Here is a 26,739-nt window from a genome sequence, read left to right on the forward strand (position 1 = left end):
TGCCTTTAATATTCCAGATGAAACTTTTAATGGTCAGATTATTGAAGGCGGTTATTTCCATGAACGCCTTCAATATACATGAATATTGAATATGTTTATTTTGTGTTCATGAATGATCTAAAATGTTTGATTTTTTTACATTACATGAAAACTTTTGCTTTAATACCATTCTTATGCTATTTGATGTTTAAATTGATATATGGCCTCTAGCTTAAGTATATATTTCTCTTGTAATTGGCAACTTGTGCTTAGTGAATAAATTTTCTTTTACCTATAATGACTTAGAATTTGGAGTTGTTTTCTAACAATTGGTATAACTTTTATCAATTGACTTTCTTAATGCTTCTAATGAAAATCCTCTGTCAAGAAATTTTTTTAAGTCTAGGTTAGGAGAACTTGAAATGAGCATAAATGAGTCTACATTTTTGAAATTTCAAGTATAGCAAGCAAAGTATGTCATTCTCATCGATCAAGCCTAAGTACATAAAAGACTAGCTCAAATGATGTGGAATGAAGGATTTAAAGCCTCACTCAACTACAATGAGCACAATAATATAGCTTGATAAAGATAGAGGTAATTGTATTGAAGCTATGCTATGTGCCTAGGATTTATAATGTTTAATGCATGATTTCATATATGCTTGCTTTGATATGTGCAAAAATGAGATATTTTGTTTGAATTTGTGAACATTTTGCACAAATTAATCATTAAGCTACTTGATAGATTTTGTCTTATCTTTGTTAAAAGCTTGGATTGATTAATTCACTTCTATTAATATTCATGCCTAATTCTTGATTACTTTGATTAGTAGTTTTTATTGCATGAATATTTGTTTGAATATTTGAACGTGTTCATTGATTAAGAATATTGAAATAGCTTATACCACATTATGTCTAAATGTTTGTATCTTTATTGCTATATTGTTATATATGATTTGTTTTTGCATATGCTTGTATGATTTGGATTGAAATATATGGCTGAATACTTGCATATGTTTGAGTTAAGTACATTGCTATGTATTGAAATAATTTGAAATATATTTGAATAATTATGCTTTCATTATTTCTTTCTTATAGCATATGTGCTCATCATGTTTGAAAAATTATGCTTATATAATCTTTGTTAGGACATGATGATTGAACCTTATTACTCATTAGTATTCATGCTTTATTAAATACATATAAGTTTTTGGTTCTTGTTTGGATATGATAGCTTATGAAAGATTAATATTATCATTTATGCATGTATTGAATGAATTTTTCATATGCTTGAAGTATGTGTGCTCTATGAAAGTTGTTGAATAAAATTGCTAACAATTGGTAACATTTGGTATCAAAATTGCTAAAGAATTTTTTTTAACTTTCATAGACACTTGTTTATGTGCCTATCCTTGATATAGCTTATACCTTTCATACAAAATTGTGTGTCCTTAAGTTGATTAATCCTTGTTTTGAAAAGGAGGAGAAATTTTATAATACAATTTTGCTTGATTTGTTTTGTGATAACAATTGATATGCTTCTTGATGACGTATCTTTAACAATTGGTATGAGTTTGTATGAATGTGCTTGACTTTATTCTTAATTGCTATTGATGTTTTAGATTCTAAACACATCTTATCCTAACAAGATTTATGAGTAGATTGCATATCATTCATTATACTTTGCTCATAAATTTGTTGTAGTAAATTTGATGACTTGTGTTAAAATACTAAAATTGGATACACTTATGCTTTTGTGCTTAAATACATATATGTGAACTTCATTGTACATATTATACTTGATTATATGCATTCAAAATACTCTTGATATTATTGGTATTAGGCATTTTATCTTATGCTTTGAATTAATCTCTCTTTCTTTTGAAATGACAAAAAGGGGAGAGAGTTTAGATATATTTCTTCTTGTATGCTTATAGTAATTGAGATAGGAGCTTAAACATTTGGTATAAAGAACATAAACAAAAAGGAGGAGAAATGTTTTATAAATATATTTGTTAATGATACCTCTTTGGGTTTATTTACTCATTAATATGCTTATGCCTTTTTGCTATGACAAAAATGGGGAGAAATATCATATGGATAAATTTACTTGTGCTTGATATACATATGTTTGATTGTGCTTATTTGATGTATTTGACCAATATATGTTTGTTGAGTTGTGTTAGATTATGATGCATAAATTAAGAGAGAGTTTTGCCATACATTGTTTAAGGGAGAGTTTTCCCAAATGTCTTTCAAAATCTTAAATATTTCAAAAAAAAATTTTCATTAAGCAAATTTATCTTCAAGTTTTGTCATATTAAAAATGGGGAGATTGTTAGCCTTGAATTGATCTTTATTTTGAAATGACAAAACATTAAGCTAAATAAGCTTGATCAAGATTTTGAAAAAGATTTATTTAGTACATGTTCTTAAGTTTTATATTTTGGTACTAAATAAATAATATATTTTTCAAAGTATAAACAAACCTTTCTTTGTTTTCATATTTATCAAACCAAATATATCTTTAAAGATTATTTATTTGAGCTTAAATGAAAGTTCAATTGTTGTTTTTAAAGTGAACTTATTCATTTTGGATTTAATATAATTTTAATAATATTGGTTTTGAGAAATAGATTAACTTAAGAAAGTTGTTTTATAAAAACAGAGTTTTTCAATATTGAACTTGTTTTATTTTTTTTGTATTAGTTCACAAAGTTTTAATATTTGAATTTTATATGGTTGGAAAGCTCTTTGAGTCTACTTTCTAATGGATCAAACAAAATCCAAATCCAAATTTTTTAAGAAAAGATTTTAAATTTTTACTAGATACTCTGTAGTTGTCAAAAAACTGCATAAAAGGTAGATTTAAAAATTCATTATAATTCATTTATCACATTTTTTTGTACTTCAATAGGTAAACACTTAGCCTTTGAGAGGTGTTTTAAGTTTACATTGTTATTAAGTGATTTTGTAATCAAGATGTGGGGTACCCTATTGAATTTGTGGAATTGAGAGGCTACTACTTAGCCCAGAAAGTAAAGAGTATAAGGTTTCTATCTTAAGCCTTTGTGAGAAAAAGGTAGGGCTGTAATTTCAATTCAAGTATAGTGGATTTAATCCTTGGTATGGATAACCAAGAAAGAAGACGTAGGTACCTTGTGGAGAAGGATCGAACCTCTATAAATTTTTTTGTTTGATTTCTCTATCCTTATCTTTTTATTTTGATTATAGTTCATATTTGTTTATAGTTCATCAATTCATTATTGTTAGCATCATATTTTGATATTAGTTTTAATTTTCATCCAATTATATTAAAATCATTTATTTGGATAGAATTTGGAGAAATTCAATTCACCATCCTCTTGGATCACCATTTCACTTATAAAGCTAACACAATTTAATGCCAAATGTGATCCATCACATTTTTTTAATTCATCATGGGAAGAAATAAATGGTGAAGAACAAAAAAAATCAAAGAAAGTGTGTTCATTATAAGAACAAGTCTAGTAAAGAATAAATAGGCAAAAAAATCATTTCAAGATGAATCATCAAGATAAATATTGGGAAGGGTAAGCAACATATAAAATAATGAATATTTATATCAATCTAGACAAATTAATTATGAATTCTTTTTCAAAAGCTCATTCCACTGATATTCTTGGTCTTTCATCAATTCAAGTATTATCCTTGAGGATATTCATTAAGACTGTTTTTTTTTAAGTTTTCTTTTTGTTACTTAAATCGTCATTTCGAGTTTTCAGTTTAAGTTTTTCTTCTTTTTTTTTTAATTTTTTTTTACTTTTTTTCTTTTTTTTTTCACGTCCTTTCTTTCTTAGTTTTCATTTTCCCTTAATCCATCAACGACATTTCGATCAAAATTTTCAACATTCCTATTATAAGTTTATCTTAGTTCAATTCATAATTCTCCATTTTGGGTATTCACATTCGATTAAAATGAACTTTTTAAAGGATGTAACGTAGGTTAAGGTAAAGGGTTATAAAAGAAATAGATAAAGTAGGCCCAAAATTAATTCGAAAGTTTATAAGCCAAAAGATCATTTATTATCATATGGAGCATATTGATTTTTTTTGCCCTATTCTTTATCAATTCTCTTTTTTTTTTTCATATTTTTTCGATTTGCACTCTTCATCATTTTTTAGGAAAGATCTAAGCACCAAAGAGTTTTTTTTTTTCTTTTGACCTTGAAATCATTACAAACCTTCATCTTTTTTTTTTTTGTTTTTCTCTTTGTGATCAAGCTTTCTTTGCCCTTCCAATATAGAGGGTGATCTTTGGTTAAGGTTTCTTCCAAAGAAAATTCAATAAGCTTAAATGGGATAGCAAATGGATAATTTTACTTCTTGTGTGAAGGGTAAAAGAAAGATAGCCATTTCTCATTTCAAATATAAATACGCTTAATGAAGAGCATTTATTGACTAAAAGCAAACTTGTGAGCAAACCATAAAAAAAAAATCACAAATTACATCACTTCTGTTTATGAGCGAAATCTCATGCTAGCTTCATTTCATGGAACCTATTTTCTTTTACTTCAATGATCCTAATAGATTAAGAGTCTCAACTTATCAATTCAGTCAATATGATTGGCGTTTCAAAATTAAATTCTGAATTATTATCATAATTGTTTGAACATTTATTATTTAGAACATGAGAATGGGTGAAATATGAAAGGCATGTATATAAAAGCAATGGAATAATGAAGAAATGTAATGAAAATGCATCGTCACTTTGTTGAAATGATGATAGACAAATAAAAAATTGACATAAAAGACTAAAATGTTCCAAATTTGCATTATTTCTTAAAGTTCCTAAGGTGACAAACATTTATAAAAACTCATTCAAAATTATGCCTAATGTGGTTAACCAAAGTGTTTTTGATAATGCATGTCACTGTTTCTTGATCAAAATTTACCAATCTATTTTTTACCGAACTTTTCACTTCATAATTCAATGCTATGCAATTTTTTGTAGAATAGCCAGCAATCCCAGGATGATAGTCATAAGTAGCATTAGCATCATACCACTTGCGGTAGGAACGTTTTATAGGTTTTGAATATGTTTACAGTAGATTATGAGAAGTTTGACCCAAGCCCCGTAAGGTATTTCTTCCCTTACTACATTCACTATATCTTCTTTAACTTCATCATAAAACTCGATTTGAGAGGCATCCATCATCTTTGTAGCATTTGCTAAAAAGCATCACAATGCTGGATAGAATGCCCCAAAGCCCCTTTATGATATTTGTAAAACTGGTTCAAATCCATCTTGTGACAACAATTTTTATGATATAAAGGTACTAGGCAAATCATATCTGTCTTAACTAGAGCTTCAAAAACTTGTTCTAATGGAGTTTTGACATCATTGACACTTCCCTTAATGTGGCAAGTTTTACCACTATTTATAGCATTAGTTGTTCCAGCATGAATTGGTAGGGGATTTCCACTAATATTTGGTCCCTCAAAGGTATCAAATTTTACCAACCCTGGTCAACAAGATGTTGCACCTTGTATTTCAAAGCAAGGCAATTTTCACTTGAATGATTTATATTTCCAGCATGATAGTCACATCAGTAGTGGCATCATACCATTTAGGGTGTGGGGCTTTAACGATGCCACATAGTGAAGTACTATAAGGTGACCTTCTACGAACTGTAGGAATAGTTCAATTAGGTCATAGGGATGGGATCAATCTGAGTCATTTCTTAGGTAGCTCAAGGCATCCTTAAATAATTGGCTTGTGCATTTGGCTAGGTGATAGCAAAAGGGGCAGGGCCATACATGGGGGTTATGGATTAGATACTAGGTTGATAAGTAAGTAGTGCGAGGTGGTAAAGATAGGTGTATGGTGAAATGTTATAGGTGGAATGGTTAGGGTCTTGGTATGTAAGGTATAAAGGATATCGATGGTACCCTTTGAATTGTGGTCCTTCATGAAATACAACCTGAGCATTAGCCTCCTTCTTTTTAGGCCCAACTTCTTTCTTTGCACTAGACGTTTCACCTTTTTCTAGCTTCCCATTCTTAATAGTATTTTCAATGATTTTCCTAGAGATTAGCATATCAACAAAATTCTTAGTGGCGTTGCCAATCATTCTTTCATAGTAAAGAGCATTGAAGGTATTGGTGAATAGAATCGTGGTTTCTTTTTTGGTCAATAGGGCTTGAATTTGGCAACCATATCCCTCTACCTTTGAACATATTCTTTGAAACTCTCATTTACCTTTTTCTCTATGCTTTGAAAAGACATACAATCTGATGCCATGTCTATGATATGCTTATATTGTGTAATGAAAGTCCTTGCAAGTTCTTTCTATCCACGAATACGAGATCTATCCAATTACACATACCACATAGCTACTGAACTAATAAGATTATCTTGAAAAATATGGACGAGTAATTTTTCATTATGAGCATATACAAACATTTTGCGACAATACATATTGACATGTGTAATAGGACATTTGGTCTTATCATACTTTTCGAACTCAAACACTTTAAATTTTAGTAGAATCACCACATTAGAGATTAAGTAGAGTCCAGTAACATCCATTGACCCATAAAAGTCTATCATCTCGATAGCTCTAAGCCTTTCTTCAATAATATCCATCTCAATAACCCTTTCAATTCTTTTTGTGACTTTTCTTCCACTTTCTTATAACCGTTCAACTGCCCTTTCAACTGCATTTTTTTCTTATTAACGTTAAAAATGAAATCATTATAAATTATATACTAATTACATAAAAAATTTGTTATTATGAGATTTAAAACTTAAGAAAACATAAAGAGTACTAATATTAAGAATTTATTTTATTCCACTTTAATTTTTAAAATTATGTGTTTTAATCATTTTAAATAATAAAATTTATATAATAAAAATTTTCAAATACAAAAATAAAATTTCAATTTGTGGAACTATAATTACATTCAATCAATGAAGCACTAATAAAAACTTATTTTAAATAAAAAAATAAGATAAAAGATTAATTAATTATAAATAGTTTTATCTTTTGCATATGACAAATGATATTAATACTATATAATATTTCAATAAAAAATATACAAATATATTAATTTTAAATTTCTTTAGATTAATATGAAATTCTATAAAACTTTTTTATTAACAGAAAATTATATACTCTTTCAATTTTTCCATTATATCAATTAAAGAAGGAAAAGCTATATCAAAATTTTTAATTAAAAATACTATATTAGTTAATTATTTGTTTAAATTTATCAAATTAATTATTAGAAAATTATAATTTAATATAAAATATTATTATAAATTATAATTTAGTTAAATTTAAAAGTGATATAAAAACATATAATAAAATTGATTTAATAAATCTTTATTTAATTATGTATTTAATATTTCAATCATTTTAAATTTTAATTCTTCATAATTGCGAATAATAAAATTTGACATAAAATCAATGATAATTAGGTTAGCTAGCTCAAATTTTATCTACTTCTGTGTATTCAGGTTTCAAATTTTATTTACTTCTATTCATAATATATTCAAATTTTATTATATACATTTATTCATAGTATATTCTATTACTTCTATTCTTAATTTATTATGAGTACATCTATTCATAGTATCTTCTATTCTTAATTTATTAAAAGACTTCTATTCATAATATATTCAATTATATTCATTTATAGTTTTTTATAGGTTTGAAATAATAAAAATATTCTATAAATATGATGCCTAAAAAGAAACATATTTATACATATCAAGGGAAGCATGACAAAAGAAGAAAAATTGCAAACAACAATATCCCTAAAATTAAGAGCCACTACTCAACTTTCTTCTCTTTTTCTTCTTTAACAATTTTATTCCTCATCTTCCTCATCACTTTCCCATCAAACATCTCATAAATTCTTCTCAATTGAGCCTTCACCCTCTCTCCGCACCTCCTTATTTGGTCCCCATACTTCATATGTATCACAGGAACTGTCGTTACCATGTTAATACCTGCAAGAACCAAACAGAAAATTAAAAAAAAAAAAAAACAATATTTAATTAGAAAGAGAAAGATTTAGAGGAAAGTAGTTTAATTAGTATTAAACTATGTAAAGAAGTGTTAGAAAATCGAAGAAGCTCCCAACATAAGAAAGTAACAACAGCACAGCAACTGTTCTTGCAAATACAAACCAGTTTTCCTCAACTGTCACATGGAACATCCATCTTAACGCTTGTTCAATTAGTGTTCGACATGTGTTTGTAATCTCCAAGGTAGTTTGCTCCGAGACTTCCAAATCGGACAAGTTTGGCGGCTCTCTAACACCACAAGGGGAAAAAAAATTGCAATTAAAACACTTTCAGAAGATGAAAGAAGGGAAAATTAATTAACAACTTACTTGCCAAGAAGCCTTAGTAGATTTCCCCAAAGGAACAGTGAAGCAACAATGAAGATGGTCAACCATGAAGCAACAATGATAAAGTTGAACTGATAAACTTCCAGCATTACCCATGTTGCTGTTGCAACAAGGAGAACTGTTGCGCTTACCTTCTTTCTCCTCTATAGAATTATATCCCTGAAATTATCTGCCCCAAGTAAAATACTAAGATGTATATCAAGAGAATTAAGCTTTAGCTTTGAGAATATTGTAATAAGAGCTAGCTTGTTGCTATTGGAGTACTGGAAATTACCTAATGCAGGCGATGAAGATCGTGGTGCGGCAGACATGCTTATGATTGAAACTATAATAAGAAAGCTGAAAATTTTTGAAAGAAAGTTTTCTGGGGGCCTCTTGTTTTTCTCTTCGTTTAATGGTTAGAAATTTCAAGTAAATTGTTTCTTAATTTGTTGAAAAGAAAGTGAAGAAGAAAGAGTTGGTTGTTTTACACGTGCAGAAGAATAGAGAGACGTAGAAGCCATGCAGCTCTCGTGGCAGCTTCATCTTCAGCTGAGTTTCCTTAATACTTATGCAGCACAAAACGCCAAATTCTTCCATCTATATTCTACATGACTGATCATATCAAAAATTTTCTGATAAGGACAAACGCAAGCACAAAAATTTTCTATTGAAATCTCTGTCATTTTCTCACAAGGAAAATTCAGTTCCTAATTAAAGAGAGAATTAAGGCTGGCAGGCCTTAGCCCTCAGGCCTGTATATCTAACACCATTAGGCTGAAATCTAGCAGAATCCTGGGACCAGCTGACTCTCACATCTGCTCTAGCTAATTGGTTGCCTGGGTCCTTCAAAAACATGATTTATCTATTGAAAGAGCTACTCTAATTTTGGGCTTTTCTCTTCACTGCAAAAGAAAAAAGAAGAAAACAAAACAAAAGCCCAATAAGTTTAAGTGATTTTTTGATGATGAATTGATGTGGGAAATAATTGTGTTGCAGGACTGCAAGTGGTGGATCCTTCATGCTTCCATCATTACAACTATTCCCAACTATTTGCCCTCCTTGTTTCATTCACAACCAAACACAATAATGAAAACATCAATTTTCAACTCCATCTTTCTTTTATTTTTTTTTTAGCTTAAGGTCTAAATGTAAAATGATGAAAAAAAAAAAAAAACAAGATATGCATTACATTTACATAAAAATGTTACGATAAATTTAAAATGCTTATTAAATATAAATACAAAATGATAATATAAAAAAATAAAAATAAAAAATATTATGTCTATCCTATACCTGTCTTATTTACATCACTATATTGGCAGTAAAGACGTAAGTCATAGATTCATGGTAAACAAAGTGGGACATTGTCGAATCTAAAGGAATCGCCAAAAAATTGGGCAAGCCTCGTTCACATTCAATCTTTTCTCTTTTCCTACATCATATCGCATTCTTACGGTGTTGATCGAGCGGTGCGTCGGTGGAAATCGTTGTGGTTCCCACCTCCTTTGCCTCGGTCGGTTCGGTCAAATGCTCCAATCAAATTGCCAACATCTTATGTGACAACTCATTATTCATATTTACTATGCCCACCCTTCCTCTGTCTTATAATTTTTTTAGTTCTTTATGTAAGATTTGATCTCTCAATTTTTTATTATTGAAGTTCACGCCTTAAAGTTGTAAATTCAAAAAATTTATATGTATAATATTAAATATAAAGATAAAAAATTCAAAAATAAATTAAAAATTAAAAAATTTCGAAAATGACATTATATAACAAACTCCTTTCAAATTTATAACTTTTAAACCAGTATTCATGGCATATGAATTAATATTAAGTTGATCTCTATCTTTGTACTTGTATACATATATTTTGAATTTCATTAAACCTATATCTTAAATGTATTTATTAAACAATTTTTCATATCAATCAACTCAATAGCATTTTTATTTAGGAAATAAAAAATGAACTCAAACATTTACAATTAAAATACTTATAATTAACGAATTAGTATCTTGTTTTCTCTATTGAACTTAATTAACTTATTTTTAAATTCAACAGTTATAATTGCAAAAGAATAAGAATTTATAATTTTAATTTCATATAATAAAAGACAAAAGATTGATTTTTATTTTAGTAAAGTTTGTTGACTTATTTGAATATTACAAAATAGAGATTATAGATTTATAAAAAATAGAAATTATAAATAAATTATACTTCACATATATGAAATTGGTTGACTGGACATTATCAGTTTCTTAAATTTAGAATTTTGAGTTGTGGGAGAGGAATGGAGGCAGTGACTAGGGAGATATAGTTCTTATGGATCACATGTTTCCAATATAGAAAATTTTATATTATGGCTACTTGGCTAGATTAAACTGAAAAACCTGTTGAATCTGTCAAAAGCCTTAAGGAGCCAGCTAACGTACAGAAAAATCTAACGAAACCGAAAAAAGTTGCAAACAATTACAATTAAAAGTGTAATCGAATCGAGTCAAATTGATATAATAAAAATTTTGAACTTGAGTTTAATTTTTAATTTGTGGCTTGATACTCGATTCAAATTTGATCGAATTTTATTTTTTAATTCGAATTCGATTTGTAATCGAATTCGAGCTACTTGAACTTGCTCGATTAAATTCAAAAATATATAAAAATAAGCTCGATTCTTATATTCGATAAAAGCTCGATTATTTATATTTAAATTCGAATTTAATTCGAGATATTTTATTAATTAAAATAATAAAAAAATTTGATTAAGTTCATGAGTTACTCGAATTAAATATAAAAATATTCAAACTCGATCGATTGATGAGTCAAACTATTCGAACTCAAATTCGATTCAATAATAATCAAATTAAATTCTAATTTTATTTAAATTAAATTCAAATAATTTATAAATATTAATGTATTATTTACATCTTAGACTCAACTAAGTTATTCAATTTGCTTGATTGGATTTTTCGAATTTTTTTTAATAAAAAAGATACTAACTTAAAAGTAAAAAATTACTGATATTAAAATTTTAAATTTAAATATATTAAATCACTTATCTAATATCGCCGTCAATGTTGCTGTTGTCCTACTGTTATATTCTATTGTTTTTCTCGGGCAGAACAATAGGATGTTGACTTAAAACGTTTGGATTTTATCGACTTGAAAACCTTCAACCAAAGATAGGAATAACAAAAGGATTTATGGACTGTCGGTTCGGATCAAGGCTACGAATTTGTGATTGGACCGCTTGTTTTAGGTACGCATGTGAAGGTGATATATTTAATTCATTTTTGCCTGTCATAGTCATAAAAATAAAACACCTGCAAAAGCTAACCAAATCTAATGCCATTCTTTTTTTTTTTACAAGCTATTTAAATGAGGGAGGTTTGTAATTATTTTCCATTAAAATTAGTTTTGGTTTTTTTACAAGAAAGATAACAACCATTCAATTTAGTCAGAAATCTTCCCAAAACAAAATGCTACACATATTATATATGATTTTTTTGATAAAATATAAGATGCCCTTAATTGATCTCTTCACACACATTATATATAAAATTTCTTGTTAAACAATATTAGAATAAAATGATATCAATTTAATTTAAAAATAAAAAGTTAAATCTAATAATTTATTATTGTATTTATTTATTTTATGTTAGATAAATAAAATATAAAAATTATTATTTTATAATTCATGTTGATACATAAAAAAATATATTTTTTATTTTTATTAAATTTATATATTATTTTTTTAAAATTTTAAATCATATCTAATTATTTTTTATATCATTTGGGTACTATGTTATAATGTTTAAATTAATAAATTTACAAAACTATTATAAAAAAATTAAAAATTAAACATACACACTTTCAAAAAATATATATACACACTTTTAAAATTAACACACCAACTCATGAGTCAAGGTCAAGACTTTTCAAATGTCGGCTTATTTATCCAAACTCCAAGATTTTATTTAAATTTTAAGAGAATTTTGATAAAAAATTAAAATTTATTGAATGGATTGGAGATAATTTTTAAGTTTATTTAAATTTTAATTTGAACCTTAAATAAAAGAATTAAAACTTGGATTTAGTTCAATCAAAATAAAATATATAATTAAAATATTATAATTAAATAAATATATATTTATGAATTTTTATTTTAATATTTTATTTTTTATATAAATTAAATTTAATTAATAAATTTAAAATTTATTTTTAATTTAAATTGAATTTAAAAAAATTTAAAACCTAAAATTATCAAATCTATTTGAGTCGAAATAAATCTATAAATATTAATATCAAATATAAAAACTTAATTGAGCTCCATCTATAAATACCTCATGTCAAAATATTTTTAAAAAAATTTTCAACAAATATTTTTTCAAAACAAAATATTTTAATTAAAAAATATTATTTTTTACCGGCAAATTCCAATTTTAAAATAAAGCGCTACCGATGTATGAAACATTTTGGGAATAGGAATACCAACTCCCAATTTCGAAGAAATGGGAAAAAAAAAGGTATAAATCCAAGCTTTTTTTTTTTCTTTTTTTCTTAACAGGTCCAACAATACAGCTCATTTTTCTTTAAGGTCAAAAGAACAGGAAAAAGAGGATGTAATCAATAGCGAGATTGCAGGAAGACAATTTTTAATATTTTAATTATGTAAAAGAAAGAGTGAAAATAAGCTCAAGTTGGAAGCAATTATTGTAACGCGGAAACGCGTGAAGTGCGCCATATCTTAGTTTAACTGCAACCCAATTTCTTTTTCTTTTTCTTTTTTATACTTTGTTAATAAAAAAAAAAAGAGTTACAGATGGAATAAATTGGAGTTAAAAGAAAAAACAATAAGAAGGGTTCTCGACCAATATCTGGTGTAGCTTTTGCCCGCTTTGAGTTCTTATAAAAGCTCTGTTCTTCTTTAGATTGTGACCTCAAAAGAGTTTACTTTCTAGGAAGTCTCAAATCTGGTAAGTTTCACGTTCTGGCAAGGTGGTGATGGTATATTCTGATAACCCAATTCTGCCAGTTTTTGTAGTTTCACTAACTAAAAATTCTTGGTTTGTTTATGTTCAATGGCATTCAGGGTAAAAAAAGAAGGATATGGGAAAAGCAGTCATGCTCCATTTGGTTTTTGGAGTTTTGGCTGTTTTGGGTGTGTCCTTGGTGAATGCTGAAGACCCTTACTTGTATTACACTTGGACTGTTACTTATGGCACTCGTTCAATTCTTGGGGTTCCCCAGCAGGTTGGTAAATTGTGAAGTTGGTTCTTGGAAGTAATGTGCTTTGATGTGGATGTGATCTGGGTTTCTAGAAAGGTTTTGATTTTTGTTGTTTCTGGAAGGTTATCCTCATCAATAATCAGTTTCCTGGACCAAAACTTGACGTGGTGACTAATAACAACATTATCTTGAATCTCATTAACAAGCTTGACCAGCCTTTCTTGTTGACATGGTGGGTCTCTCTCTCTCTCTCTTGCAGACACATTTGTTCTTTTCATTGAAATCCTGAGTTCCTGAGTCTCTCGCTTCTTTTCCCATTCATGAATCTTGTACTACATGGTTAAGCAAGAGGCTCAGGAATTCAGGGTTAAGTTATCTTTTTCTGAAGCTATCTTTTACGGGCATTTAAAAATGACTGATTCTTTTTGTAATTTTAAATCCTAATTTTTGCATTATTTTTCTGTATTCACTTGATTCTGCTATCTAGAATCATGGCATTGTCATAATGGGGGCTTACTTTAATCACAACAGGAATGGCATCAAGCAGAGGAAGAACTCATGGCAGGATGGAGTGTTGGGAACCAATTGCCCTATCCCTCCAAACACAAACTATACCTACAAGTTCCAGGCCAAGGATCAGATTGGATCCTACACATATTTCCCATCAACTCAAATGCATAGAGCTGCTGGAGGATTTGGAGCACTCAATATAAACCATAGAATTGTGATTCCAATCCCTTATGCAAATCCTGATGGAGATTTCACTTTACTTATTTGTGACTGGTACAAGACCAGCCATAAGGTTAGCCTTCACAGTTTTTTTTTTGTCTCCAAAAGGTTAAGATTTTTCTTTCCAATTGAAAAACATTTTCCTATTCCCTTGTTTTTCCCCTTCTCCTGACATTGTTCTTAAATTAGAAACAATAAGTTACTTACTGCTCATTATCATTCTTGCAATGCCAAAGCGATATTTTAGGATATAAGAATTTCGGTTGGCATTTGTCAACCTGACCAGCTCCAAGGATTGAGCTTTTGAGTTTTGAGCCAATTCTATTTGGAATTCTTTAACGATTTGCCCTTCAAAAATCATTACATAACACATACATCTAATGAGCTGCTAACCCTTTAAAGCTCGTTTCTTGTTATTGATCCCCTTTACCAACATTGCTATGAAACAAATCGTTGTTGTTCATTTGCATTCTGGTAAATCATTCTGCTGCATTTTATAATTGGGATTATATTGGGGATTACACAAAAACTTGGAAACTAACTATATGGTTAACTGGCTGTTAAAAATTTGTTCCTGCTGGCCCAAGTTGTCTTATTGTACATTGTTGATGGGGATGTTGTTCATTTATGGATGGTAAACATTAAATAACAACAAGTTTCTATGTTTACAAGAATGCTAAAAAATTAAACTTTTAAGGCTGCATTTTGTCTGTCTCTATGAATATTTTACTTTCTTGCAAGCACCAACTAGTTTCCTGCCATGTGTACTTCACTCATCATATCTTGTATCCTCTTTTGCAGACATTGCAACAATCTTTGGACTCTGGAAAATCTCTGCCCTTTCCTGATGGAGTCCTTATAAATGGCCAGACTCAAACTACCTTTAGTGGAGATCAAGGTCATCCTTAACTTTAATTCATATCACCAATCAAGTTTCATCGCTTAATTCTTAGCATTCTAATTAATTCATTAAACACAATTCAATATAGAAGTTTTCTCATACTTTCTCCAAAATAGAATCATGCTTTACCAAATAAGTTTTATTTGTGGTGTTTCAGGCAAAACTTACATGTTCAGGATCTCAAATGTTGGATTATCCACCTCACTGAACTTCAGGATTCAGGGTCATTCAATGAAGCTAGTTGAGGTTGAAGGATCTCATGTAATTCAGAACTTATATGACTCTCTTGATGTACATGTGGGCCAATCTGTAACCGTCTTAGTAACCTTGAATCAGCCACCAAAGGACTACTACATTGTTGCATCCACAAGATTTACTAAGAATGTTCTCACTGCAACTGCAGTGTTGCACTACACAAACTCACAAACCCTGGTTTCCGGACCCCTACCAGCTGCTCCTGCAGACCAATTTCATTGGTCAATGCAGCAGGCAAGAACATATAGGTAATAGTTGATTGAAGATCATATGACCTTTTGTGATTGATGTACCACTTCTTTCTTGAATTGAATTTAGAGTAAAAATGATCTTATTGGGTTTTTTCCTTTATTTTCTTGAAGGTGGAATTTGACATCAAATGCAGCCAGGCCTAATCCTCAGGGTTCATTCCATTATGGGATGATAAAACCAACTAAGACAATTGTCTTGGCCAACTCGGCGCCTTTAATTAATGGAAAGCTGCGCTACGCTGTGAATGGTGTCTCCTATTTTAATCCTGATACGCCTCCCAAGCTTGCTGATTATTTTAACATCCCTGGAGTTTTTAGCATGAATTCCATCCAAGACGTTCCTTCAGGTGGTGCTGCAACTGTAGCTACCTCTGTTATGCCAACTTCTCTCCATGATTTTCTTGAAGTTGTCTTTCAGAACAATGAAAACACCATGCAATCTTGGCATCTTGATGGTTATGATTTTTGGGTTGTTGGGTGAGTCACAATGCCTACTCTGTTTTTCTTATTCTGTGGCTGAATAGGGTTCTTATAATTTCTATTACAATATTATACAGTTTTGGCTCTGGACAGTGGACACCAAATGAAAGAAAATCCTACAATCTAGTTGATGCTCTTACGAGACACACTACTCAGGTAAACCACATCAAGGACCAAAAGCAAATGTTCTTTTTATTGATCATCGCTTGGAGGTTATGCCTTTACATTAGTTATCACCACTACTGATACCTCTTTGATCTGCTGTCGTATTCTCTAGGAGCCATGCTTTCATTTTGGATTGTTTGTAAAAACAATTAAATTCTTTCCATTTACTCTCATAAGCAATGCCAGAAAAAGTTAATCATACCAATGGCGATAACAACTTCCCATTTCCTCTTCTATCTCATTGACCATCCATGTGCAAAATTCAGCCAGAACCTTCATCCATCTGTAGTTAATTGCAATGATATTTTAGATATGTAAAGTTTAAGAAAATTTATAATCTTTTCCTGCTATTGATGTTTATTCATTTATTTATTTTGGCAGGTGTATCCAAATTCTTGGACTGCCATATTGGTCTCCTTGGACAACCAAGGTATGTGGAATGTGAGGTCTGCATTATGGGAAAGGCAATATCTTGGGCAACAATTTTACATGAGAGTCTGGAATCCTGTTCGAAGTCTTGCCAACGAATATGACATTCCCTCTAATGTCCTACTCTGCGGCAAAGCTGTTGGTCGTCACCCTTAAATCGATCAACCATCCAATCCCAAATCTGTTATCAGTCATAAGGGTTTGACTGCGGAGAAAGTAGATGAGAGAAGAGAGTAGATTGAAATGGTTGGCCTTTTTTTCATTTGTATAATCATTTATTCCTCTGCATTTCTTACTGTATTAGCTCCAAGCTCTTGAATTATATTCTGAAAAGATTATGGGGTTTTTTTTTTATAAATTTTCAACCATTGTATAAAAGCATTTGGTGTTTAAGAAGGATTATGCCCAAGCAAATCATACAAGTGATAGTTCTTGATGGTTAAAACAGAAAGCATTGGATAATTCTTGAAATGTAATTATCCAAGTCTTGGTGGTGCTGCTGGCTTTGCCATGTGCTCTTTCCTTGGAGGGATCTTTTTGTCTTTTTGTGTTTGTTTGATTGAGCTTTAGGCTTGGCGTGGGTAGTTATCATAGAAGCGAGTTTGATTAATGTTAAAGTTATTATAAAATCTTAACGTAATCTTTTTAAAGCAAAAATCTTAACGCAATTTAATTATAATCATAATCATAAATCCTACTTCTAATAAATAGATAAATTTTATTTAAAATATTTTTAATTTGAATATTTGTAATTATAATTACTACTCAAGCCACTATCAAAATTCAAAATTCCATGGTATCCATAAGATCATAAACTGAACTCCTTTAAATCAATGCAAATAGGAGGGCTTGCAGCTCTTTCATTTCTCAAAACTCAAGAATCCTTCATCCTTGAAAGTTGAGACTTGAGAGGAATAAAATTCTGCTACTTAATTATGGAAATTGATGAGCAACACAGCATATTTGAGTTACTCAACTTTTAACCGATTTCCTTGGCAAAAAATCATAGATTTTGGTCATTCTAAGTGCAAAATATTACAGAAAAAAAAAAAAAAAAAAAGAAGGGAGGAGGGGCAAAGGCTACTTCGGAAATTTACAAAATAGGAAGATTTATTTATAATTTGTTTCTCTCGTCAATGGTGTTCCTAGTGAACGCTAAAAAAGAATGGTAATTGAGATTTGTCATAGGATTCAAGGGCCTAGAATTTAATTTCACGTGCGTTAATGCAGCTGGGCTTTACTTATCATGATTTATTGCCTATACCAGGTGTTTCATCTTGCCTTTTCTCTTTGCCATTCTGAATGGGGGTGACTTTCCTATTAAAACAATTGTTAATTGACTAACAAGTAATTGGTTCATTCGATTAAGGTTTTTTTTTGATGAAAAAATTTTAAATTCGAATTTTATCGGTGATCATTTGTTAGAATCATATCGAATGCATGATCTGTAATCACTTATTTTAAACTGTTAAATACGACACATCTTACTTTAACTTGAGAGACTGAATAACTTATTTACCTTCGAATTTTAAAACTCTACCCCTCTTGCAAGGGTAAAAAAAAAAAAAAAAAAGACTAATTTTGCAAAGTCAAGCAGCAATTGTTCTTTTTTTTTTTTCATTAAAGATATCTGTACTTTGCAAAATTAGTCTTTTTTTTTTTTTTTTTGCCCTTGCAAGATATCTATACTTGAATTTTGACAAGAGAAAAAAAATCACTTATTGAGGTAAAAAAAAAAAAAAAAGAATGATTACCGTGAGGTATATAGGAAATTATATTTTTATACCACCAAGCTCCGATTTTTTTTTTTTTTAAATAAAAGAGATTGTAATTTAGAATAGAGGAATGCATTGCAATTATTGATATTTGAGTCTCAAAGCTTCTTAATTTTATTTCTTAAAAGTAAATATATGAATTAATTAAATTAAATTATAAAATCATCAAATACCAATTTTAGTTGGGCAAATGTAAAACAAGTAATGTCCGTCAAAATTTATAAAGATTTGTATAATGAAGATTAAGACTCTTCCATGTACTTGTTGCATGTGGCAAAAATTGATTAGGCATGTGTTGAGATTGACTTCATTAAATTTGTTTACATACAATAAATTCGACCTCATGCTTTTTTGGTAAATAAGAAAATTGCACCAGGATTCAATTTAAGACCTTTAATTATTTTTAAAAAAATGAAAAATTATTTCATATGACAGCTTATTTCATATAGTAAAAGAGGGTAATTTATTAGTTTTGTATCGATCATCTTTGTGATATAATTGTCAGTAATCTTAAGAGGTGGATTAATGTTGTGGATGGTCTCTTGTCCAATTAACGGACTTAGAAGTCAAAATTTCACAAGATGATCCTGCTTGGACTGTGGGTTCCCTCTCAAAGTTGATGCTTTGCTCAGCAATTTCTGGATTAGATTTGTGCTAGTTAGTCTCATTGATAAATGTACAAAGAAAAAAACTTATTCACTGATTTGAAAATTTTCCTTCAATTGGGTATCTTTAAGATCTCTTTTGAGTCTAATTCTCTCTTAAGAAATCTTTAAAACACATTTTTCAAATGGATATGATATATTTAGAATTTTATTTTTGAAGTGCTACCTGTAAAAATTGAATCCAAATTGAAAAAAAAAAAAAAAAGGAAGCTCTTTATCTTACCAAGTAACATATCACTTTTAGGTTTTTTAAAAAATTATTTTTATTAATGTAATTTAAAAAAAATAAAATTGTGACATTTCAATCTCACATAAAAAAATCTTGAAGATTTATTATAATATATAAGTTGAGATTTAATCTCAAACTTATGAGATATCTTTTGTGAGTCAAAATGTGATGTTAAACATTGAGTAAAACAAAACTCACATAAATTACAATACACAAAATGTTGAGATTTTAAAGATGATTTTCACCGTATAATAATTAGTTATTATTCAAGACATTAAAATTTTAGAGATAACTTCTATCATATAATACTTAGGTCTTATTCGATTTATGATTATTTTGATGCTATTTGGAGAGACTCGTATTCAATTAGTGATCATTTTAATATTATTTGTAGATATTCACATTAAATCTGTGAAGTATTATTTATTTTAATTTAAAAATCTCATCATTTTATTTTATAAAAAGTACTTTACATATTTAAATTTAAATCAATACATATATATTATAACAAAATTTTAAATTATTTTAAAATATCTTAACGTGAAATCGAGGTTTCACAAAAATAACCAAGATTTGTTTTAGCAGTTGAAACTTCTTTTTACAGGAATACTGGTTCAAATTCAAAAACCCAGACCATATTACCACCCTCTCTTTTTCCGTAACTAGTCGTACAACGTATGACTATCAATCATCTAAGTCATGATAAGAAATCAGTGAAAATGACCTTAAAGAATTAGCTCTAAAGTCAGAATTAGATACAATGGGCTACTCAAGTGTATTACAAAGTGTTTAAACAAAAGTAGAAAGCTTAGAATGGGCTACTTGATCCATGCTACCCTCCCTTTGTCTTCGATTCTTGCTTCTTTTGCATGTGCTCGACAACGTTAAGCCTCGTTTTTTTTCCTATAAATGTTTTTACTTCAAAGTCTCTTCATTAAAACCACAAGAGCTTGATCCGTACTCGGCTGCACCGTTCCCGCTTCTTTAGATCTTCCTCTCCTTCCTGTCCCCGCCACAGCCGACCATTCCAAGTTCAATTCCACAAAAATTAATACTAACATCTTCACAAAGAAATAAAACAGAGAAACAAAGAAGTAGAAAAAAATTTGTAATTTATGCATTTATAAAATCTCTCATTGGACGGTTCTGCTGTTTTCAAGAAATTCTAGTCATCTACTTGGCAATTAATCAATTATTTATTTATTGATAATGGTAGTATTAACTTTTTGGGAATATTTTCAGCTGAAATGAGTTGTGAAAGCTTATGGAGTTTGAGATTTGGAGCATGAAATGCGCCGCAAAAGAGCTTTTGCATGCATTTATTGTCGTGTCATGGCATTAGCATGATCTTGATGCTCAATTCTCTCTTCCCTTTCATATATAAGTACAAGGATGTGTTCTTGTTTGTACACGACTCCACCAAGTCCCATTTTTCTCCAATTCCATATTTTGGGAAGTCTTTGAATTTTGGTTAGTCTCTTCTTTTTAATATTTTCAACTTAAATCAGTTTATTCATAAGCTAGACTTTGTATTATATATCTTGAACACACACACACACACACACATATACATATATATATATATATATATTCTCATAGCAAACACTTCTACTTCTATGAGTAATTAAACTTTGAATATAGTTCAAAGATACAAAATCAAGTTAAATCTATTTGTGAACTTGGTAAGATTTTAGAGCTTTTGAAACTAAATTTTATGAGCATTTTTTTTACTTGTATCTTTGTTGTTAATTTCTATGAAACTCATCATGTTTTTTCTTTTCTTTTAATCATTAGGGCAACAAAGACTAAATTGGGAGGAAATATACTTACGATAAAATGAAAAAGGCCATTTTCCTGCAATTTTTACTTGGAATATTGGCTTGCATTAGTATCTTCTGTGCCAATGCAGAAGACCCATATAGATAGTGTACTTGGGTTGTCACATATGGAACACGGGCTCCTCGTGGTGTTTACCAACGGGTTAGTTTCTATCTCCAAGCAGCAATTTCCTTTTACTATGATTTTCATTTTAAGAACATTGTTCAGACAAATGTTTACTTTTACAGGAATTCTAAGTGGAAATTCCTTTCTTTTTTTTTCCTTTATAATTTGCAGGTTATTCTTATTAATAATCAATTTCCTGGACCTCCAATTGAAGCTGTGACTAATGACAACCTAATTGTAAACGTCATCGATCAATTAGATGAACTCTTCCTCATTACATGGTTCGTTGCTCAACTTCATAAGCTTCTTTACTGATTTTGTAAATTTTTTTGTGCGTGCGCGGGCACATATGCATATGCTTTAATTAATTCATATGCTTGATTAAGGTTAATAACCAGGATTTTGTTACGGAAATTAGGCATGGAATTAAACAGAGGAGGACCTCGTGCTTGGGACCAATTGCCCAATCCAACCACACTCAAACTGGACATAAAGTTCCAGATGAAAGATCAAATTGGAAGTAACTGCTACTATCCTTCAACTTTGATGCACAGAGCCGCTGGTGGTTTCGGGGCTATCAATCTTAGTCAAAGCTCTGTGATACCAATCCCATACCCTGCACCTGATGGAGAGTTCACTTTGCTTGTTGGTGATTGGTACAAGGCTGGTGGCAAGGTATATATACCATTTTTCAGTTATATGATCTGCCATGGCTCCAATCCAATTGTTGGACATGTGAGATAATGTTCTAACCAAACATATTTTCACAGGCCTTACAGAAAAGGCTGGATTCAGGCTTGGGTCTTCCTCTGCCAGATGGCCTTCATATAAATGGTCTCTACAAATCTTCTACTTTCACTGGTCAGAAAGGTAATCGTCCTATTTAACTTTCTTAGGTGAAACAGAGGATTCTGTAGAGAACTACGCTAAATTTTGCTTGGATTCTTACTCAATTACAGGGAAAACATACAAATTTAGGATTACAAATGTAGGTATATCAACATCAATTAACTTCAGGATCCAGGGTCATCCAATGACTCTTATTGAAGTTGAAGGAAGTCATAGTCTGCAAGAGGTGTACGAGTCCGTTGATATTCATGTGGGTTAAAAGGCTACTGCATGCTGTTTTGGTTACCTTACATGCGGTAATTAAAGACTACTACATTGTAGCTTCTACCCGTTTCACAAAGCCTATTCTCACCACTACTGGTATTCTTCGCTACGACGGTTCCCACACTCCAGCCTCTTTGCCATTGCCTATAGGCCCAACTTATCATGTTCAGTGGTCCATGAAACAAGCCAGGACCATTAGGTAGTCGAACGTCTTGTAGGAACATGATCTGTTTGCTCTTAACAAAAATGATTGCTCATGTATCCTATGATCCTCCCGAATTTCTCATTATTGTGTTTCAGATTAAACTTGACAGCAAATGCAGCTAGGCTTAATCCTCAAGGGTCATTCCACTATGGGTCAATAAAGATTTTGAGGACACTTGTTTTGGCTAATGCGAAGGTCAAGATTAAGGGCAAGTTGCGGTATGCTGTTAACGGGATATCCTATGTGGATCCGACCACTCCATTGAAGCCAGCAGACTGGTTTAACATCCCCGGTGTCTTCAAATTAAACTCAATCAAGGATTTTCCAACTTTAGGGCCTGCAGGCTTGGGTGTATCTGTCTTTGGAATCACACTTCATGACTTTGTTGAGATTGTTTTCCAGAACACCGAAACCATCATCCAGTGTTGGCATCTTGATGGATCTAGCTTCTATGTTGGGTATGCTTTTAGACATCCTGCATTTTAACAAAATTTCACCATGGTTTTAATAAATAGGCCATAATTAATTCATAAATTAAATGAATTTATCATTTAACGTGTTTGAAAGTTTCAGATATGGTGCTGGCAAGTGGACAACTGACTCAAGAAGACGCTACAAACTGGCCGATGCAATATCTAGACACACTGTTCAGGTAATCCAAAGCAATATTTATACAAATAATCTTTTGGAATGGGGAATCTCTAATCTTGAATTCATTACTATTTTTTTTTTTCATGTTTCAAAAATTGAACATACTAGCTTAATTAGCAAAATCTTGGCAGGTATATCCATCTGAACCGCAGTTTTGGTTTCATTGGACAACAAAGGTATGTGGAACTTGAGGTCGCAAGACTGGTCAAAGCGGTATCTAGGCCAGCAAGTTTATCTTAGAGTTTGGAACGACGAAAAAAGCCTGTTTACTGAGACTGACATTCCTCCAAATGCACTACTTTGTGGCAAGGCCATTCACCTATAGAAGAAGAACATTAATGTCGCATTGGCAATCTATGTTCATCATCAGCAAATTTTCAGATTTTTCCCCTTCAATTTCAGTTACGAGGGTGTGATTGTTAGGAAGAAAAATGGGGGATTTAGGCTTCAGAAAAACTAGCTAGCTAGATTACTTTCTTTCGCAATCACAATAAACATTTTCCTCTTACTAGCCTGTGGAAATTAATGTGGTGCATGCCGTGAATATCCTGAATGTTTCATTGCCCCCTTGATTCTTGAAAAACAAGCTTCATTCAGTCAATAGCCAGCTCATTCAACTGTAATGATATGCAGCGTGAACATATGCACTAAGTTTGGAAAGTACTCAATTTTCAATTAATTCTTTTGCAAACTCAGTGAATAACAAAGCTCGCTTGAAAGAGAACTAGTAAAGGAAGTGTGGTTTGAATGGTAATGAAAATGACCAACAATCATAATCAGATTGTAGCGTAGTTTGCACAAAGTGGGATCCAAATTGGTACACTTCTTTGCGATAATCATTAGAGCTATGTTTTTTTTTTTTTTTTTTGGGTGAGGGTTGCTTCAGAGCATACGAAACTGAGGCTCCTTTGTATGAAATTTTGAGATGAATGCAAGTAGCTAACGACAGCCCACCTAACTGACATGCAAACAAAAGCAAAAAATTCTAATTTGGCGTCCATATATATGTATACACTTAAAATGTACGTTCACCCCAGGGCCAGCTAGGGGAGGGGAAGTCCTTATCCCAGGACCTAGGTAGACAATTTTAGCCACAGGAGTCCCTTCCTGGGAGATTAGATCACAAGCTTTAATTTGAAGGTGTCTCCCACCAGTCAAATTTCAGAGGCAAAATCAATACATTAAGCACAAGCCATGTCCCCCTAATTACATGCGAAAAGTATGTTACTCTATCTCTCAAAAAATTGATCGAAAGGTTAACAAGTGAAAAAAGTAAGGGTTTCAAATTATTTAAAAGAAAAACAGTGAAGAGGGAATAAAACTGAAGCCAGTCTCCAGAGAAGCAGGCAAGGGGCAGACACCAACTCTTTAACATAAGGCTGCAGGTGGAATCCTCCTTTCCACTGCAAGAATCAAATTGCTGTTTACGGGAACTCTTCCCAAAGGCTGCTTTATAACTTTTTTCATCACTTTCTCATAACAAAACAATAAAGAGAATCTTCAATTTCATTTGCACCCATCAGTTCATGACACACCACCAGTGTCCCTTATAGTTCATGAAAATCAGAAATTGAAACCCAAAGAAGTTTTTGATTTAAACGGGATAATAAAGTTGTAGCCATGTGTTTGCTTATTTACTTTTGATTTGTATGGCGTTATTCTTTTTTCAGTCTTAAAATCTAAAGGAAACTTCATAATTTTTATTGTCTTGACTCTTAAGTTGAATTTAAACCCTTTACATACATGGCTAAAAAATTAGGCTCTAGCTAGTCCATTTGTAGAAGGAATCTGAGGAGACAAATTACCAATGATATTCTATGTCAAAGATCACCTTTTTCAACATGGAGCATTGAAGGAAAAAAAAAAAAAATAACTTCTAACATTTTCCATTTTTTTTACTTCTTCTCCATCCTTGGTACACTCTCACAAGTTAATTAAACACACCTTAAAGCACACTTAAAAGAGAATAGAAAGGGACAAAAGAAACAACCTGATGCTAACCCTACAGCCATATTCATATACCAGAAGGCATATACAGCTAGCCAACAGAAGAAGCGACAACATTAGCATATAAAAAAAGTGAGAAAAAGAAAGGGTTCTTTAAGGATATGCACCATTAGTTGCTGGAAGATCAGACCATGATGATGAAAATGTTGGATTCCAGTAACCCAATTGTCCTCCAGCGACAGGAGCTGACTCCAAAATGGATGAAGAAGATGAAGAAGCCACATTGCTCAGAACAACTGCTGAGCTATCAGAGCAATAACTTGATGATGATTTGAGCCTTTGATACAGTGCTTGAAATCCTGTGTTTTGAACTTCACCTAGTAGGAACGACCCATTATTCTGTTGTTGCTGTTGAACTTGGTGTTGATTGTTTTTCCAGAAAGGGCTGCAAAGTCCAAGAGAAGGAACCTGGCTGCTAAGAGAATCTAAGCCTAGGGTTCGAGCATTTAGTGCACCAGTTGCAACGGCTGGTTCATTCATCCCATGTGATCCAAGCAGGCTCACCTCATCCTTAATACTAACAGAATTAGTAGAAAATATTGTGTTAGGGTTAGGGTTTTGTGTAGTTCTCAAAAAGGCTAGAAGATGAGAACTCTGAGGTGAAGCCCAAAGAATTGGACTAGATTGAAGCTCATGATCAAACCCATCTCCAAGGCCAGACCTTCCAATTTCAGATACTACTGTTTTCATCTTAGCAGCACTTGATTTTCCCACAGATGTTGAAACAGTAGTGTTTTTGTTTTTCCTGCATCCACCTCCAATAGGAACGTTCCTAAGCGCACCTCCTTTCGTCCAATACCGACGACAAGTCTTGCAAAAGTGACGAGGCTGAGTGAGATTGTAGTTGTTGTAGTAACAGAACTTTGTGTTGGAGGAATCACACCTGGGGCACCTCAAATTCTGGTTCTCCGTATTTGCTGAAGTTGTAGAGTTAGTAGTTGTAGTTGTTGATGAAGTTGTGGAAGAAGAATGAGATGGTGATGGAGAAGAAGTAGGGGTTCCTTCCAAAATGCTTCCAGTGATGGAGATTTTCCTCTCACCTCCAAAATTCAAGCCAGCAGCAACACCTCCTAGGAGTTCTTGAATCATCTTTTTTATTTTTTCTCTCTTTGTATAGATCTACAACAATCCAAAAACAAGAAAAGCAAAGAAGCTGGTGAGTCTTTTTTTTTTTTTTTTTTGAGTTAGTGGCTAAGCTGCTAAAGTAGGCTTTGTTTTGTATTAACTTATGTATGATGCCTGACCATGTGAGAGAGAGAGAGAGAGAGAGAGAGAGAGGATGGAGCGTGACTTGCCTTTGTAAGTTCAGGTGAATGGCTTTGGGTCTTTTTTTGTGGGTGCAAAAGAATAGAGAA

The 26,739-nt window shown here is 31.2% G+C and overlaps 5 protein-coding genes across 6 annotated transcripts; 3 read left to right on the forward strand and 2 right to left on the reverse strand.

Moving 5' to 3' along the window:
- Nucleotides 1-7,693: 7,693 nt before the first annotated feature.
- Nucleotides 7,694-8,772, reverse strand: LOC111292899 (reticulon-like protein B13). The gene is made up of 4 exons (XM_089767280.1): nt 8,654-8,772; nt 8,362-8,548; nt 8,156-8,281; nt 7,694-7,975 (listed from the first exon to the last, which is right to left on the reverse strand). Exons 2-4 carry the CDS (start codon nt 8,466-8,468, stop codon nt 7,969-7,971), a joined length of 240 nt encoding a protein of 79 aa, XP_089623406.1. The 5' UTR covers nt 8,469-8,548; nt 8,654-8,772; the 3' UTR covers nt 7,694-7,968.
- A 4,372-nt stretch (nt 8,773-13,144) lies between these two features.
- On the forward strand, nt 13,145-17,246 carry LOC111292720 (protein SKU5 SIMILAR 14-like). Its single transcript, XM_089766594.1, has 9 exons — nt 13,145-13,332; nt 13,449-13,609; nt 13,708-13,817; nt 14,117-14,387; nt 15,116-15,212; nt 15,373-15,718; nt 15,833-16,198; nt 16,279-16,357; nt 16,748-17,246. Exons 2-9 carry the CDS (start codon nt 13,466-13,468, stop codon nt 16,949-16,951), a joined length of 1,617 nt encoding a protein of 538 aa, XP_089622720.1. The 5' UTR covers nt 13,145-13,332; nt 13,449-13,465; the 3' UTR covers nt 16,952-17,246.
- A 4,582-nt stretch (nt 17,247-21,828) lies between these two features.
- On the forward strand, nt 21,829-22,724 carry LOC149516381 (L-ascorbate oxidase homolog). The gene is made up of 4 exons (XM_089766243.1): nt 21,829-22,083; nt 22,179-22,278; nt 22,368-22,511; nt 22,579-22,724. Exons 1-4 carry the CDS (start codon nt 21,829-21,831, stop codon nt 22,722-22,724), a joined length of 645 nt encoding a protein of 214 aa, XP_089622369.1.
- LOC111293114 (L-ascorbate oxidase homolog) lies at nt 22,152-24,442 on the forward strand. The gene is made up of 2 exons (XM_089766597.1): nt 22,152-23,184; nt 23,300-24,442. The coding sequence occupies exons 1-2, from the start codon at nt 22,778-22,780 to the stop codon at nt 23,520-23,522; spliced, it is 630 nt and encodes a 209-aa protein (XP_089622723.1). The 5' UTR covers nt 22,152-22,777; the 3' UTR covers nt 23,523-24,442.
- A 187-nt stretch (nt 24,443-24,629) lies between these two features.
- LOC111293115 (uncharacterized) lies at nt 24,630-26,739 on the reverse strand. 2 transcript variants are annotated; one of them, XM_089766595.1, is made up of 2 exons: nt 25,492-26,739; nt 24,630-24,780 (listed from the first exon to the last, which is right to left on the reverse strand). In XM_089766595.1, the coding sequence occupies exons 1-2, from the start codon at nt 26,471-26,473 to the stop codon at nt 24,746-24,748; spliced, it is 1,017 nt and encodes a 338-aa protein (XP_089622721.1). In that variant the 5' UTR covers nt 26,474-26,739; the 3' UTR covers nt 24,630-24,745. The 2 variants fall into 2 exon arrangements, with proteins under 2 accessions (XP_089622721.1, XP_089622722.1); XM_089766596.1 differs by lacking the exon at nt 24,630-24,780 and having other exon boundaries at nt 24,822-26,739.

This window comes from Durio zibethinus, chromosome 10 (genome assembly GCF_047325235.1).
Source record: "Durio zibethinus cultivar Kanyao isolate XHJ-2024 chromosome 10, ASM4732523v1, whole genome shotgun sequence".
In the NCBI taxonomy this organism is placed as follows: Eukaryota; Viridiplantae; Streptophyta; class Magnoliopsida; order Malvales; family Malvaceae; genus Durio; species Durio zibethinus.

Coding starts and splice junctions, on each gene's coding strand:
- LOC111292899 (XM_089767280.1), bottom strand. CDS start 8,468: ATGCTGGAAGTTTATCAGTTCAACTTTATCATTGTTGCTTCATGGTTG. Junction 8,282..8,361: donor CTACTAAGGCTTCTTGGCAA/GTAAGTTGTTAA, acceptor TTGTGGTGTTAG/AGAGCCGCCAAACTTGTCCG.
- LOC111292720 (XM_089766594.1), top strand. CDS start 13,466: ATGGGAAAAGCAGTCATGCTCCATTTGGTTTTTGGAGTTTTGGCTGTT. Junction 13,610..13,707: donor TTCTTGGGGTTCCCCAGCAG/GTTGGTAAATTG, acceptor TGTTTCTGGAAG/GTTATCCTCATCAATAATCA. Junction 15,719..15,832: donor CAGCAGGCAAGAACATATAG/GTAATAGTTGAT, acceptor ATTTTCTTGAAG/GTGGAATTTGACATCAAATG.
- LOC149516381 (XM_089766243.1), top strand. CDS start 21,829: ATGGAATTAAACAGAGGAGGACCTCGTGCTTGGGACCAATTGCCCAAT. Junction 22,084..22,178: donor GGTACAAGGCTGGTGGCAAG/GTATATATACCA, acceptor ATATTTTCACAG/GCCTTACAGAAAAGGCTGGA. Junction 22,512..22,578: donor GTCCGTTGATATTCATGTGG/GTTAAAAGGCTA, acceptor ACTACATTGTAG/CTTCTACCCGTTTCACAAAG.
- LOC111293114 (XM_089766597.1), top strand. CDS start 22,778: ATGTATCCTATGATCCTCCCGAATTTCTCATTATTGTGTTTCAGATTA. Junction 23,185..23,299: donor GGATCTAGCTTCTATGTTGG/GTATGCTTTTAG, acceptor TGAAAGTTTCAG/ATATGGTGCTGGCAAGTGGA.
- LOC111293115 (XM_089766595.1), bottom strand. CDS start 26,473: ATGATTCAAGAACTCCTAGGAGGTGTTGCTGCTGGCTTGAATTTTGGA. Junction 24,781..25,491: donor TGATCTTCCAGCAACTAATG/GTGCATATCCTT, acceptor TGATTCTTGCAG/TGGAAAGGAGGATTCCACCT.